The 16,425-nt window shown below is 47.1% G+C and overlaps 1 protein-coding gene and 1 pseudogene across 2 annotated transcripts in view; one reads left to right on the top strand and one right to left on the bottom strand.

Annotated features, from left to right (window-relative positions):
• Positions 1-15,690, top strand: part of LOC144110445 (uncharacterized) — an 89,292-nt gene extending 73,602 nt beyond the window's left edge. For both annotated transcript variants that reach the window (XM_077643341.1, XM_077643342.1), the window contains exons 11-12: positions 8,176-8,342; positions 14,790-15,690. In XM_077643341.1, coding sequence (XP_077499467.1) covers positions 8,176-8,342; positions 14,790-15,401 — 779 coding nt within the window. In that variant the 3' untranslated portion in view covers positions 15,402-15,690. The remainder of the gene's footprint in view (positions 1-8,175; positions 8,343-14,789) is intronic.
• Positions 12,873-14,760, bottom strand: LOC144110832 (uncharacterized; annotated as a pseudogene).
• Positions 15,691-16,425: the final 735 nt, after the last annotated feature.

Raw genomic sequence — 16,425 nt, 5'->3', positions numbered from 1 at the left:
TTAAAGTTGGTCCACCCCTGATAATGGATTAGGGTGGATTAATGGGTGGATGAAAGTGATAAGCAGGGATTAATGAGTGATTTGTGGGTTAATGGAGATTTATGGGTGCAATAATGGGAATGAATGAGATTAGCAAGCAGTCTCGGTTGCAGAGTGTTATCGTAATCCCACTGGTATGAGTTTCTGGCAACTTATTTCATTTTGATTTTATTTGGTCCTATGCCATATAGGTCATGGCTGATGACGTTGGCCATGAGGGTTGATGTCACATTGGTCTTGGCAGGAACAGTCCCATGGTGCCACTTACTTGAATGAATCGTCTAATGCCCATGCTGCCACATGGCAAACTGGTGTCAACGTTGCCAATTTATGGAGCATGGCTTGCTTGACGTGCCTGACAAGCTCTGTCGTTGCTAATCCTGTTTCGGAAAAGACACGTTGTGGTGGTTATTCGAGGAATCGGTATGACCGGATTGAATGCAATGGCACTAGAGCGGCAAGCGGAGGTGCTCTGACCACAAGGCCTGTGCCTCCAAGGTCAACGTCGTGCGTGTCGGTTCGCCCGGACTTCAACCCCCTCCACCATTCACCTTTACAAGCCCAGGAGAGTGGCCAACATGGGTAGCGACATACGAAGACTACGCCTTCGCCACTGGTCTGCATACAGCCACCGACGACGTGCAGGTGCGCACGCTTCTGTATTGTATGGGGCCTCGAGCACGCAGCGTCTTGTCGTCTTTCGGAGATTCAACTCCGGAAACCCTCTCGTTTTCGGTTGTCAAGGATAAGCTTGCCTTGCATTTCGTGCACCCCATCAACGAGATTTACGAAAGCCGTCAGTTCCATCGCCAAACACAGCAGCAGGGTGAGTCAGTCGATGACCTCTTCATGGCGCTTCGCAATCTCATAAAACGTTGCAGATACAAAAGCCCCGAAGTGGAAGACCGCCTAGTGTGGGACAAGTTTGTCATGGGATTGCGGGATGAAAAGCTATCTGACCAGTTGTGCTGCTGCACAAAACTCATGGCAGAAGAAGCACTGTGTCAAGCACGTCTGCGTGAGGACGCTGAAAAAGAGCGTCTCTCCCGCGCAAGCTCACGTGACAGCACTGCTTTCGATAGTCTGAACGTCGACGTGGTGCGACGCAATAACGACGGCATGCGCATCGTCACGCAGTGGCAAGCCAGTGCTGCTAAATGGGTCAGCTTGCAGTTATTGCGGCCGTAGTATTCACCCGCGAAACGAATGCCTCGCACGCAAGGCTACGTGCCATTTCTGCAGAAAGCAGGGTCATTTTGTAGAAGTTTGCTAGGCAAAGCAACGAAAAGAGCTGCTCGGTTCTATGAAACTTGATGCGCTCAGTACGCATCGGGCAAGGTACACCGACCTACGCGTGAATGGCCACCTTGCAAAGTTCAAAATAGACTCGTGAGCAGAGGTAACGGTAGTTTCGCTTTCTTTCCCGGGATTGCCTCATGTGCTGAATGAAGCAGAAGCCGAGGTATCTGGTCACGGAATTACCGGTTGGGCGTGCTGGGAACTTTCCCTGCTACCCTGGAGTGGCGCAACAGAGTGACTGTGACCAGACATTGTATGTCATCAAGAATCAGACTACCCACCTTCTTGGACTACCGGCAATCGAAGACTCAGGCATCGTTCAGTTTGTGCACTGAGTCGAGAGCTCAATATCTTTCGTAGGCTGGGGGAAGCACAAGAGAAATACCACATCCACCTCTGTCCTGATGCTTGTTCCTTTTCACTGGGCGTCCAAAGCCGAATACCCCTTCCTCTGCTCGAGAGCATGAAGAAAGAACTGGACAACATGAAAACCCAAGGGGCCATCCGGAAAGTGGATACGCCAACTGCATGGTGTTCGGCCCTTGTCATTGTGCCGAAGCCGTCTGGGGGGTACCGGCTCTGTGTCGACCTAACGAAGCTTAACAAGGTCATCCAGCGGAGGAGTGCTACGTCTTGCCAACAGTGGAAGACATCTTAGGCCAACTTAATGGGGCACAAGTCCTTTCCAAGCTCGACGCAAGGTCCAGCTTCCACCAAATCAAATTTAGTTGTGAGAGTGAAGAACTGACGACGTTTATCACTCCCTTTGGCCGCTACTTTTACAGGCGTCTTCCATTTGGCCTCGTGACGGCGCCTGAATACTTCCAGCACTTCATGTCAAGACTGTTAGAATGCACTTCCGAAGTTGACAATATGATCGACGATATACTAGCGCATTTGTTACCAGTATGATCAACCAACTAGCCCCTGTAATAGCTTTGCTGGCCTCTATTTCAAGTACAACGGGCTTCTATGTTCCACACCTGCAACCATTACATCGTGTTTACTACCTCGTGAACTGCATTGCGGAGGAAAGGACCAGGACCCGAACTCTCACGTATGCCCTGAACCACGGCCTGACGAGTGCTGCAATCAAGACTGTGTTGGGAGCTATGGCGCCCAGAGAGAGGACGGCTCGAAGAATATGCAAAATCGTCCGAGCAGAAAGCTGGAGGCAGATTGGGTTATACCGTCTCCACATCGAATCGACCTGCGCTCAAACGCTCGACAAAGAAGGAACTAGGGTGATGGTGAGATACTTCCTTGAGTTGGCAGGGTCAATTGGAGAAGAGAAGTCGAAGAGGACTTTCGCTTCATTACCAAAGAAGCAGCGTCGGCCAAGTGAGAGAAAAGGTCACATCGACTTGTCTGGGAGCCATCTACCAAGCAAGGTACAGTCCATGTTAGACAGAGGTCCCAAGTATGCCGTTCCTGTCAAAGCCACTGCAGTACAGCTGTTAAGAATGGTACACACCATTGCCAGTAGGGCCCCTGGGCTGGAGAAAGCTGCCTGCGTTGCTGGAGGTGTAAATTGCGTCAAAAAACTGCCACAACCAAGAAAGGAGCGTTTTTCAATCAAAAAGACTGTTGAATTTTTAATCGACCACGCACTTACGCTTCAAATTTCGGACAAAACCGGTCAATTCGTGGTTATGAAAAGAGATGAACATGAGAGAAAAGCTATTGATGCCATTCAAAAGAATTTCGATGAATTGAATGTGGAGGAAAAAGATCTGAAGAAAATGAGATTGGAAGCGGCCAAATCATGTGCCCGGCTTGGTTTGGAAAAGCTCTCGAACGCGGTCAAAGGAAGCAAGGGGCTCACACTGCGGCCATTCTTTTCGGTCAAAACCCACAAAGAAGGCAACCCCTTCAGGATGATCGTTGAGGACAAGAACACATGGCAAAGTCATGTTGCTAGATACTTGCAGGTCCAACTGTCTAAACTGACTTGTGATGACCCATACATGGTGAAAGGATCAGAGCAGGTCATCTGCTTCTTGAAGAACGGGACACCGGTGACTTGCTTGTCTGTGGACGTTAAAGACATGCGTTATTCAATCCCTCAAGACGGTGCGATTTCTGCAGTAGAGGAAAGTATTGACAGCTATGGAGCGACGAAGTTTTCAGAATGAATGTGGGACGAGCGTCAGTGGGTTCCTTGAACTACTTTGGGTATATTTAAGATCCCTTTACGTGCAGTATGAAGGAAAAGTGTACGCACAGAGAGGCAGCATAAGCATTGGTTCGTGTCTGGCCCCTGTGCTTTCGAACCTGTACATGGCAAAGGGTGATTGCACCCTCAAACCAGAGCTCGAAGGCAGGAACGTGTTGGCATGCTTTCGGTATGTAGACGATTTCTTGCTCTGTTTTAGTGCGGAAAAAGCAGGCGCGGTTGACGCGTAGGCGATGGTCACGCTTTATAAACGCATATTTGATGGCCCTGACTTCACGTATGAACTCCCGGAAAAAGGGATGATAAGATTCCTTGATCTACAAATACAGGAAACCCCTGTCCATACGTGGTAGCATACAAAAAGTGAAAAAAAGCATCATGCGATATGATTCCAGCAAGTCTAAGCTTGTCAAAAGGAGTGTTGCCCAATCGTGTATGATGCAGAGCCTGACGAAGTCCTGCGAGCACAAAATGACTGAGAGCATCAGCATGCAAATAAGTCGGCTGACCGATAGTGGGTTCCCTGACAACATGATCGTGTCAGTGGGCGAAAAAGTGCTGAAATCTCTGACGAGGAAAGAAAAAAAGAAGTCAAAAGAACAGAGTAATAGAGAAGGAATGGTTGTTATACCGTATATACATAAGGTATCGCACGGATTGAAGAAGGTGGCGAACAAACACCAAGTGAAAGTTGTATTCAGCGCACCAAAAAAGTTGATAAGCCTGTGCAACAAGGTAAACGCAAAAGGAAAGAGTGACAAGCGCAAGGAATGTGACATTGCCCACAGGGAAAGGTTCGTACCATGCCAGAAGAACATCATATATAGAATACCAATATCATGCGGAAAACAATACATTGGACAATCGGGAAGATGTGTCAACACGCGACTTTTGGAGCATCACAATGACTGCGACAAAATTAACCACCCGGGAAATCTAGCGCAACATTGCTGCAGGTGTAAGAAGAAGTGCACACCAATTTTCCACAGGACCACAATTGGAGGAAAACAGAAAGAAAGGATTGAAAGAGAGATAGTCGAAGCATTTTTAATGAAAAAGGTGGAAAATGGAAATTGTGTAAGCACTCCTTCTATTGCACTTACAAAAACTGAGATTGACTTGATAAGTGCAGATGCTGTGTCGTGGTGATGGTCATGTGTTTGATGATGGGATAGTTGCTTCTTTCAAAAACTGACGCTGCGTATATAAACGCACCTTCCGTATGGAATAAACAGTTGTTAGTTTGCGCTTGTGTGTATGTGTGTATGTGTGTATGTGTGTGTGTGTATGTGTCCTTTTGTGTCGCTTGTAGCGCATTTGTTCTCAGTATGATCAGCCATCTAGCCCCTGTAATAGCTTTGCTTCATTCCAAACCTGTCTGATATCACGACACCCATTCGTTCTCTCTTGAACAAGAACAGCACCTGGATTTGGGGAAGCTTTCACTCGCAACAAGTTGTCGCTCAGCTCGGAAACGTGTATGGCAAAGTACCACCCGCATTGCCAGACTGTAGTATCAGCTGATGCACGCTCTCACGGTCTGGGGGCCATCTTGGTCCAAGATCAGCCTTCAGGACTTCAATGTGTTGTGGCCTACGCTTCTAGATCCCTCACTCCTACAGAGGGATGCTACAGTTAGACGGAAAAAGAATCTCTGGCAGTCACATGCGCCGTGGCTAGGTTTGACCAGTATTTTCGCGGTCTAAGCTCTGAGGTCGAGATGGATCATCTTCCTCTCGTATCCCTCTTTGCGAGCAAGGATCTTGAAATCTTGCCACTTCGAGTACAGCGAATGTGGATAAAGCTGATGCGCTATCAGTACACTGTCAAATATGTACCGGGGAAACTCGTAGCTACGGCCGACACTCTATCACGAGCACCCTGTGGCTCGCCAACCTCGAAAGCCGTTAACAGCCTGGAAATCTTCATCGGTGAGGTCTTGAAGGATCTACCTCCTTGAGTGCAAAGTTGGCTAGATGATGTTCACCGACAGCAAGCTCAAGATGGGGAGTGTTCCTCAGTCATGACTTACTCTGAGAGAGGCTGGCCTTCCAAGAACAGAGTACCAACCCACATAGCACCATACTGGAAGGAGAGAGACAGACTGAGTGTGTACGAGGGTCTGCTTCTGTTGGATCGCTGTATCGTCATTCTGTCGTTTCGACATTCTCGCACTGCTGCACGAAGGGCATCAAAGGATACGCCGCTGTCAAGAACGCGCCCGAGAGTGCGTTTGGTGGCCAAATTGCAACCTGCATGTTGAACACCTTGTGGCCCAGTGTCCGAAATGTGTCGAGACTCGAGTCGTACGTTCAGAGCCACTGATGTCAACTCCCACACCGGAGAGGCCATGGCAACACCTCGGTATCGACCTGTTCTAGTTTAAAGGATGTGACTATGTTCTGATTGTCGATTACTACTCTAGTTCCCTGAAGTGATCACACTGTGGACTATAACTGCTATGGCGTTTATTGCTGCTGTGAAGAGTTGCTTTGCTCACTTCGGGATTCCCGACGTCGTGCGGACAGACAATGGTCCTCGGTTCGTATCCAATGATATCGTCAAGTTTGCCCAATCTTAAGGATTCCGTCTTGAGACAAGCAGCCCTCGTTACCCCCAGAGTAACGGAGAGGCTGAGCGTATGGTGCGGACAGTGAAGGACCTGCTTGAGAAAAGCTCCGATCCGTACCTGGCCCTTCTCACTTTCCGAGATACCTGGTGTTTTGGGCGCATCTCCAGCACAATCACTCGTCTCTCCACTCGGTGGAAGTTGAACAACATCTAGCAGGATATGCCCAAAATGTGTGCTCTTGCTTGTGGTGATGCTGTGATTTTCTTTCTCATTTCAGGCAACTGGCCTACAGTTGTTTAATTGCTCAGTGCATGGATATTGCCTTTTGCAGTGAAATCTGGTTTACTGGGTTAAGCCAAATTACTAGATTTATTGGAGCCGACGATTTGTGCTGTAGTAGTTATGTTGCCATAACAAAAAAAATTTGTTAATTCAAACAACATGTACATGTGTGTGGCACTTGGTCTGGTCTGAGAACCTTTGTCAAAAAGCCGTACAGTGTGGTTTGCTGTCTATGGCGGCCTGATGTAAGTCATAATGTTGTGTTGAGACTTCGTAGCTTGAGATACGTAGTTCTTGTGTTGAAGTTGAGGTCGTACATGGGCGTCTGTCCAGTTTTCTTTGCACGCACCTTTCGAGGAAGGAACCTTGCGAACTGGGGTGGCTGTGGGGAAGAGGCAGCTGAGTGGCTCGGGCAGGGTCATGACGAGTGAAGGCCACTGCAGATTCATCAGCTATCCTCAGTGTTGAGTGGTCAAATATACTCGAATAGGTTACAGAAAGAGCAGATGCTTCTCTGGAGCAGGTGCTCACACAATGCATATCATCATTCTGTCATTTTATTGGGCCATCTTTGGATTGAATTATGCTTACATTTGAAAAAAATAATCTGATCCTTTTCGAGCCTGCATAATTGAGATTTGACTAATATTGTTTAGTCACTTCAATGATGCTTGCAGATCCATGTTGCACTCTGGTGTATTTTGCTATGTTCGCCAAAAATGCTAGTGGTTGCTTGGAACTGGCATATTTGCTGCTTTGAAAGTCATTCCAAACTTGCGCACACTTGCGCTAGCGTTGAAGTTTCATTGGAAGCGAGGAAAATAAGCCCCTGAGTAGGTTTCCAGCTCGCATGCCTTGCACCTCTTCTGCTGCCTGACATGATTCTGAGCATTTCCATGAACACGAATGGAAAGCCCCTTGCTAAGGCGCCATGCTGAGGGACAATGCTGCAGTGTACTGAGCACCCCGAATCGTTCTTGGGAACTGATAACATCTGTACTGGTGCTCATTTTCATTGCTTTATGCTGATCAGCAGCAGATGCTGCTGAAGCTGATGTCAGGTAGCTACAGAGGTAGCTTCGATGTTCCGCAAGCTGGAGGCAGTCAGCGCAGGTCTGCTGTGTGAGCAAGGCGAGAGCTGTGTCATATTCGCGGGTTGTGCCCACATATGGTGCAGCAGCCATCGAGTAGGTGTTGCACCGAGAGAATGTAAAGGGCAGTTCCGGTGCACATAGCCTTATGCTATCATTTTGTCTCTGGCTCCCATGTTGAGGTGTGCAATCCTGAGGCAACATACAAATACCTCTCTTGAACCCCTCTGCCTTGGTTGCCAAAAGGCGGCTGGCAGTGTTGTCCAGCTAAGTAAATGAGCACATAAACAGATAAATATGTGAATAGATATGCATACAGGGATCGATAAACGGATGAGTGAAGCAGTGAATGCATTAGTGAATCACTCAGGGAGTTAAGTGGCAGGTGTGTGGGATGTTCTTAATGGCGACCTGGTTGGCTCATGAAAGGGGGCTAGAGTTGAGATTTAATACTCTCTTGTGGTTCTGGCATTCTTGCATAATCGCGGCTGCTGGGCTCTCATTATGTGGCGAGCATCGTGCTGCCAATTGCACCAGCTCATCACCATCCGCTTATCGTACTGCACACTTTCGTCTGTACTCGCAGGCGTGTGTCAAAGATTCAGCGACTCTGGCACGTGAATGTTGTCACAGAAGCAGATTGTGTGCTAGTTTATCGATATATGTGCCATACATGGGTGCATCTGAATCGAAATTTACTCCTCTCTCTCTTGCAGTTCTTCACGACATATACGGCCTGGAGAGACCACCGGGAGACCCTGAGGTTGAGGAAGTGGGCACCCTTCCTGCGTTCGAGGAATTCTTCTGCATGAGCGTGCTGGTCGTGCCCGCAGACTACCACGTGGGGAGTAGCCACCTGGCTCCCTTGCTTTCGCCAAATGAGGTGGATACTGCCGCTTTGCTCTAACATATATGCCTCAGCCTGCTGCCTTGTGCGGGGTGGTGAGAACGTCAGTAACTGGTATTAATGGTGAGAGAGAGAGCAGAGGAGGAGCAGCAAGGAGGTTAGCCAAGGGTAGGCACCAGCCTTGCACTGCAGCAAATGGAAGCAGGGATAAAAAGATGGCGCACAGATACAGTTGGCTACTTGTGCAGAGCTTGAGGCTGTCTTCGTTTGACAACATGCACAGCAACACGGTTGCACGAATCGAGCTCAGCCGTAGGGCATTTCAATAACTCAGCAATTGTGGAAGTGAGGAGGGAGAAACAAATGGAGACAAACAGAACCGGCTTGGAATTGCATCGTGGCTATTTCCTTTGTGAAGGCTGTTCGTCTCTCCACACCGCATTTCCCCCAGCTTTCTGTCTCTTTATGCTCCGTGACAACTCTTCTTGACAGTGAAGATAATGCTGCAGGGCCGGAGCATCTACAACTGTTTCAGCTGCGTGGTTGCTTTCTTTCGTTGCTGGTAAAACTCGTGCCATCTATGGAAGCATCTCTTAACCTCAGGATCCTAAGAAAATTTGCTGTGATCAAAAAAGTTGTTTCTGTTGTGACTCTGTAATGCTGAAACTGCAGTTATGTCAGAAATATGTCTGAAATCATCGGTATTTTCACTATGCACTCTATTTGAACTGCAAAGTATTAGCTGCAACCTAAAACTGTATTTCGCTGTGTAGGAAGAGAGGGTGTGTTTCGGCCCTGGGTGCTTTAATCTGTTGCCAAGGATAGTTGTTGCGTATTGTAGGCCTGTGCAAATTCATAACAAGAGAGGTGCAGTATTATGGTGGCAAATGCTTTTTTGGAGAGTGCCCTAGTGAGGTATCATGGTTACATAAATGTAATGCTCTTGAAAATGACTGCTGTGGAGGCGGGTTTAGTGTTCCCGTGGACCAGGAGTGGGTCGATTGTCTAGATTGAGTGGCACGCAGATGATGCGAGCTTGTTCGTTAAGTTGCCATGTTTTTATTGACCTTAGTTGCCAACACAATATTAACATTCGGCTAAATGCCAATTAAAAACACTACACTACCCTCCTTGGGGAATGTTGACTGAATGTGCACAAGGTGTAAAAACAGTTCACTGCAGAAAGATCGTGAATGTCTCCTGGCAACTAACAGTCACAAAGTCATGTTGTGAAGTCTGACAGATGACGAGGAGGCTTTCTGTTTCCCTTTGGGTAGCACTGCATTAGAGAACTCTGGTGCAATACAGGTGGTGCAGTACCTGGCACTGAAGTAGGTGGTGGATATACGATATCACAGTCGAGTGGTGTGGCTGGTGCTTCTCAAAGGCCAGAGGCATCTTTGAAAAAGCTTGAATTGCACGTTATCACTCTATTTCCTCTCGATTCCTTGATTTGTGATCCATGAACGCTGACAATGGTATAATGGTCTGGATCATAGTACGGAGTGAACTTGTCGTATCTGTCCTGCTTACACAAGACTCTTTGACCAACACAGAAGCGATGTGGTTGAGCATGCCTTCGTGTGTCAGCGTGATGTTTGTTGTAAGTGTTTTTCTTGAGCACAGTTACTTTCAACTTCAAGTCTTCAGTTTCCAAAGGAGCTTCAGTGTAGCAAGGCAGAAGATGTCTCATCGGTCGGCCGGACAGCAGTTCATATGGTAATCTTCCTGTTGTGAGGTGTTTCGAAGACCTGTATGTTAAGAGGAAAGAGTCGAGTTCTACTTTCCAATCTGTGTTCTCAAGCTGAATGTGTGAACATGCTCATAAATCATTCAACTTCACCATTAGCCAGAGGCCACAAAGGTGTGGACTCGATGCTGTCGAAATCCCAGCTCCTTTGAGAAGGCAGCAAACATTATTCCTTGGAATGGTGGTCCATTGTCGCTTTTCACCTGTGCTGGGATTCTGAACTGGCAGAACACTTGTCGCAGGGCAGGAAATACGTTGTTTGCACTTGTGGAGTGTATGACTTGCAGTACTGGATATCATGAAAAGTCATCTATTACCACCATGGCATATTTTCCATCTGGGAAAGGACCACAAAAGTCAACCGACACTTCCTTCCTGGGACCATTGGGTGGTTCAGTGATGGCAAGTGGTTCTATCTTTGCTCGGGGAACAGCTGCTTGACATGGTAGGCAGCTTTTACTCAAAGTGCGCGCGAGCTTGTCCATATCTGGAAATCAGGCCTTTTCCCTCAACAGTTGTTTTGTTTTGACGATCCCTTGATGGCCTTTGTGGGCCAGCAGCACTGCTTGTTTCTGCAGGCTATTGGGAAGAACTAGGCGTGTTCCTCGAAGAATGATGCTTTCAGGTGTTGTTGTTAGCTCTGCCTTTACAGGTGCAAATGGCTTCAGTTCGTTTGAGACCCAGCTGTTGAGTGTGGGGTGCTGGATAGCACTGGTAAGCAACTGTAGCTGTTGGCTTTAGTTTCTTCAGCGACTTAAGCCGAGAAGGAATTTGGGATGCTGTGGCGCTGGATAATGTTAACACACTCATTGGGCACCTTGCTGATGAGGGCACACATCTGCATCTCAGAAACCGGATGCCTGGAAAGATAATCGGAAGGGTTGCTGCTTCCAGCAGTGTGTTGCACATCGAACTTGTACTGTTGAATACATAAAGCGAGGCGCTCAATGCGGGCAGATGGTGATGATCGTGGATTTCCTTATATGTTCACTAAAGGCTTGTGATCAGTCAGCAAAAGGAAGTGAACTCCACAAAGATAAAGGCGGAAGTGTTCCATGGCCCATACAGCTGCGAGCATCTCACGTTCTATTTGGGAGTAACGGCTTTCAACTTGTGTAAGTGCTCTGCTTGCTAAAGCAGTCACTGCAGCGTGTTCCGTGACACGCTGTGCGAGGATTGAACCTAGTCCATGTGGAGTTGCGTCTACTACCAGTTGTGTCGGTTTGGATGGGTCAAAGTAAGCAAGGTGGTTGGAGGCATTGGACATGGCTTACTTCATGCTCTCAAGGGCGTTCTGACATTGTTCTGTCCACTCCCATGAAACATTCTTCATTGTCAGTTCACGTAAGGGCTGTGTGAGGTTGGCTAGATTTCTTAGAAATTTTCCTGAGTAGTTGACCATTCCTAGCAGGCTGTTCAGTTCTTGAGGTGACTCCGGTGTTTTGGTTTGCAGAAAGGCTGCTACTTTCTTGGGATCAGGACGTGCACCATCAGTTGAAAAAATAAGTACAAAGAAGTTCAGTTCTCGTTGATGAAAGTGACACTTCTTTCATTGAGTGTCAATCCAGCTTCTTGGAGTCGATGCAGAACGGCTTCTAAAGAGGCGTCGTGCTGCTGTTTTGTTTGTCCAAAGACAAGAATGTCATCACTAAAATTTAGGACTTTGGGGATGCCATTCAGCACGTGGCGGATGGTGTTCTGAAAGATTTCAGCTGCACTGCTGATGCCAAAGTTTAGGCGTTTGTAGCGAAACAAGCCAACATGTGTTGAGAATGTTGTGAGCTGCCTTGAAGATGTGTCAAGTTCCAACTGATGATACCCATTCTTGAGATCAAGGTTGGAGAATACTGTTGATCCATTCAAGGCAACAATGGTGTCATCCACTGTTGGAGACAAATGTCGTTCACATTGATTGCCAGTGTTCACAACACGCACGTCAATGCAGATTCGAATTTCATCAGGCTGATGTGGTTTAGGCACAATTAGGCACAAAGCCCACAGGGGACACCCAGGGTGTAGGTCCAATGGCTGGCTCAATGATGTCTTCTGACTTGAGGTGTTCACGTTCTTTTTCTGTGGCATCAGGTAAGGCAAATGGAATATGCCTATGAGTGTCGTCCATGAAAAGGTGGATCTGTTGGTTTTTGAGTTTTCCAACTCCACTAAACAACTTGGGGAATGCTTCCACGATCGACTTGTCACCTGGTTGCTCGTGAACTTGGTACGTGGTCTTGACAAGACCCTGGTTGGATGCTGCTGTGAAGGTTAAGAGTGGCGCACAGTTTCCTGGAATGACCAAGATGTCTTCTTCATTGCACTTACCTTTGTACCTTATTGTGACAGAGACTTTGCCTAGAAGATCAAGGGGATATGTTGCTTTGTGTGGGAACACTCTGGTGGATGTTTCCTGGAGATTCACATTGAGGCGATAGCTCTTGAAGTCATTTTGAGCAACAGTTAACACTGTTGCACTTGTGTCAGTTACACTGTTGCACCTGTGTCAATTACGAAAGTGACCGGTACATTGTTGACAGTGCTAATAGCTTTTGGAGACGGGCTTGCGTGAAGGGAAGTCGTAGCAGCAAAAACATATTCGTCGCTGCTTAATTGGTGTCACAGGTGGCTGCATGCTCTTTAGTACTTGAATTCTTCCTACTGCAGGCTGCCTGCCAGTTTCTGTTTGGACCACTGTCATAGTCCACTGCTTGTACCATTCTCGTCGTTGAACGGCAGAATCATGCAAAGTGACCAATCTTGTTACATGCCTTGCATGTCTTGCCCCATGCGGGCCAGCTTAATCGTCCGCCTTGTTGAGGTCACTTGCCGCCACAGTTGTGACAACTTGCTAATGAAACACGAGGCCGTTGCGGTGCGAAGGTCTGTCGTGGCATCTGCTGATCCTTTCTTTGGTGTTGACCATGGTGTTGTTCTTCCTTGTGCATTGCAAATACCGCCGCATTGCTTTCGACGTTCTTTTCGATTTCGGACACATCCCGTTCGACATCCTCGAACATTCTTCCTTGGCTAAGTAAGTCCGGTAAAGTGAGGGAATGGAGCATTGCATATTTATGGAGGTGAGACAATGTTGTGGCTAGGATGATTTGGTTCTGCACTTCAGCGGGGACATTTTCGTAGTTACAGTGGCGAGAAAGCTGACGGAGGCGCGCGTAGAAGGCGTCCAGTGACTCACCAGCGTTCTGCTGAGCTTGACAGAATTTGTAAATTGCAAATGTTGAGTTCACTCGTGGAGCAAAATAGGAGTTCAGTTTCGCTCGTGCGGCATCGTATTCTGGCGCCGATGTGCTCTGCGTGGCCTGGGTCGTGCTTATTGCCGTTGCAGCTTGTTTAGCGCTGTCAGGGAGTGAGCAAAATATGTCGAAGACTTCTTCACAGACATACTGCAGGAGGAACACTTTCTTTCACGCATCTGTCGTGATATCACACGCTAAAAGAAAGTTCTCAATTTTTGCTATCCACTTCGTTGACTCGTGACCTATGTTTTTGGCGTCGGTCGCACGAGGGTCGAAACTTGGGAAGGGTGGGAGCACATGCGCCATGGCTGTGACTACTGGTTGCTGCTTGCTTCTGGGGGATGCTACGACGGAATGGCTGTCGATTTGATGTTCACACGAGGTTAAAGAACACTTCTGACACCATTTTAGTGTTCCTATAGACCAGGAGTGGGTCTGATTGTCTAGACTGAGCAGGACGCAGATGATGCGAGCTTGTTCGTTAAGCTGCCATGTTTTTATTGACCTTAGTTGCCATCTTAATATTGACATTCAGCTTAATGCCAATTACAAACACTACAGCTGCGATGATGAATCTATTCATCTGTACCATGTGACTAAAGAAAAGAAACCGTATGCCGCTGTATACCTAATAATGCAGATGATTCGAATTGTGCGCAGTTCAGATTGCAACCTGTCACCAATGGGTACATGCGCACCTTGTGTGGTGTGTTCCAGTTTTGTGCAGAAAGAAGCGTAAGGTTTCCTTGGGGTAGAGGGTTTTAGAGAATGATATTTTCTGTTTTACAAAGCGATATGGCTTATCATATCTGCGGCTGCAAAGATGACAAACTGACCTCGAAGCTGGAGTAATTAAAGTGTTGTTAAAATTTAGCTGCTTAGCTTTCAGTTAAGCATGATTTTCGAAGTCACTAATGTTCGTCACAGCTTAGATTTTTCCTGAAAACATTGTTTTTCCAAGCACCCTAACTTTAAACTTCAGAAAGTGGCTACCAAAACACTCAAGATATAAGAGGCTACTTCTGTGTATTTGGATGCAAACGTGCCTTGTTGCTTAAATGTTACCATGAGAATATTGTAAGTGATTTGAAATATGCTAGTCAAAACTAACAAGGTTTAGCAGCGCACTCTGATGCTGCGTATGTCGGCACGTTGCATCACAATGAAGTAAGCCTACCTTGTAGGTAATGTTGAAGTGAAAAGCTTGTTAATAGCAGGAAAGAAAAATGTGTGGTTGGTTCATAGGCAACATTGGCCTACCAAAGAAATAAATGCATATGTATTGATTAACTTTTGCGCAAGTTTTACTTCTCTGCTACAGTGAGTGGACTGTCACTTCTGTCGGCAGCAAGTAGGCACTGAGTGGTTTCCTGTTTCTTTGCGTGGCTTTGTTGTCTTGTTTGATTTTAACCTCTTTATCATTAAGTTTGTGAGCTTTATGTCAGAATGTAAATGTTTGGTGCCACCCTTGTTTTTTTGCAGACAACCATGGCTACGTTTGGACGTCTCGTGGATCGTTTTGCAGACGGAGAGCACACAGACTCTTGGCTTTACCTATGTGACGGCTCTGCCTTTCCGGAACTCTGCGAGGCCCTTGACGCAGTAAACATTGACAGCATTCGCTGCACTTATTGCCACTCGAGAGCTCTTTCAGAGGATGAGCTCTGCTCCTTTGCCAGCCGAGAGTGGGCACCGGACTTGTACCAGCATGCCTGCCGTCGGTGTGAACAGCTACGAGACACTCGAAAAAAATACGATCTGTTGTGCGGTCGCTTTCTCTCATTCTTTCTTTGGCCACTGTTGGTGGATGAACAGAATGTTATCGACACTGTGGCACTTCCTCCATGCACTCATCCCAAACGTGCCAAGTCTTACTACACCCCGAAGAAAGTGAAGAAGCCATGGGTAAAGGCGGCATGGGCAAAGCGCAAGCGGCTAGCTGCAGAAGCAGCAGCTGCCATGTCTGGCAACGGGTCCCAAGAAGGAGGGCAGGAGGAGCGCGATGGCGACACGGCCATTGCTGAAAGCAGTGCAGATGGAGCCGTGCCAAGCACATCCTGGGGCGAGAGCTCTTTGACCAATGGCATGACTTGAGTATCTACCTCTGAGATGCTGTCCTGCTTAGAGGCTTTCGAATTAAGTCAGGGCATTTGGTCCGCAAGCAGGATTTATCCGCAGTGTTCTCCATCATAGATGGAAAGAAAATTATAGTATAATATTATAGTATAATATTATTGTTTGCGCATAAAGCATTAGCACCCATAGCTTTACTCTTTATACTACCATGAAATATTTATTTTTACCAGCCATTGCCATAGGTCTTTTGGCGTAATAGTTTTGTATGTTCTGTGCAAGTATGGGAAAATAAAAAATGTTGTTTCAAGACTGGTGTTGGAAACTGCTGTCATAAGGGCACACATCCCCTATATAGATATCAGTGATGATGTGGCATCACTACACAGGGGATTTTCATTTTTATTACCTTAAAGACCATCGTTTCAGCGTATTACATAAGTGATGCAGGGCACAAATACAAAACAAGTAAAGATAATTCTTAAGCAAGTTATACAAAGTAAAGATTTTCTTTGTGCAACTACATGTGCACTCCAGACAAGAAACATAGATGGGCAGGTGATAGCAGCAAGTTCTCAGGGAACGCCATTCCAGTTGCTGGCCGTCTGGTGGAAGAATGACGTAGAGAATGTAGTTGTGTGGGCTTGAGGTTGTGATACCTACTGCTCATGACAGGTGCAGAGGGAGACGCGTGGTGAGGGTGCGCAGATGTAAAGTTCCGGTTGTAGCTTAAGAAGCAAACACACTAGCATTGTGGCGACGACTAGCAAGGGCAGGTAGGTCGGACTGCGAGAGCCCAATACTGCACTACCCCAGGTAGGTTCGAACCCGGCTGTGACAGCCAGGTTTCGATGGACACGAAACTCAAAAAGAAGCCATGTGCTGTGTGGTGTCAGCGCACATTAAAGGTCCCCAGGTGGTAGAAATTATACAGAAATCCATCACTACTGCACCTCATTCTTTTTCACTCCCACTTTTGCTCACAGAGTGATCGAGGTGTCCACCCAGAAATGAGAAAGTTCTTCAAAACCAATTCGGCATAAAT

The sequence above is a fragment of the Amblyomma americanum genome, chromosome 11, assembly GCF_052857255.1.
Source record: "Amblyomma americanum isolate KBUSLIRL-KWMA chromosome 11, ASM5285725v1, whole genome shotgun sequence".
Taxonomy (NCBI): Eukaryota; Metazoa; Arthropoda; class Arachnida; order Ixodida; family Ixodidae; genus Amblyomma; species Amblyomma americanum.
The sequence above is the reverse complement of the archived record's forward strand: the minus strand, read 5'-3'. Positions and strand labels throughout refer to the sequence as shown.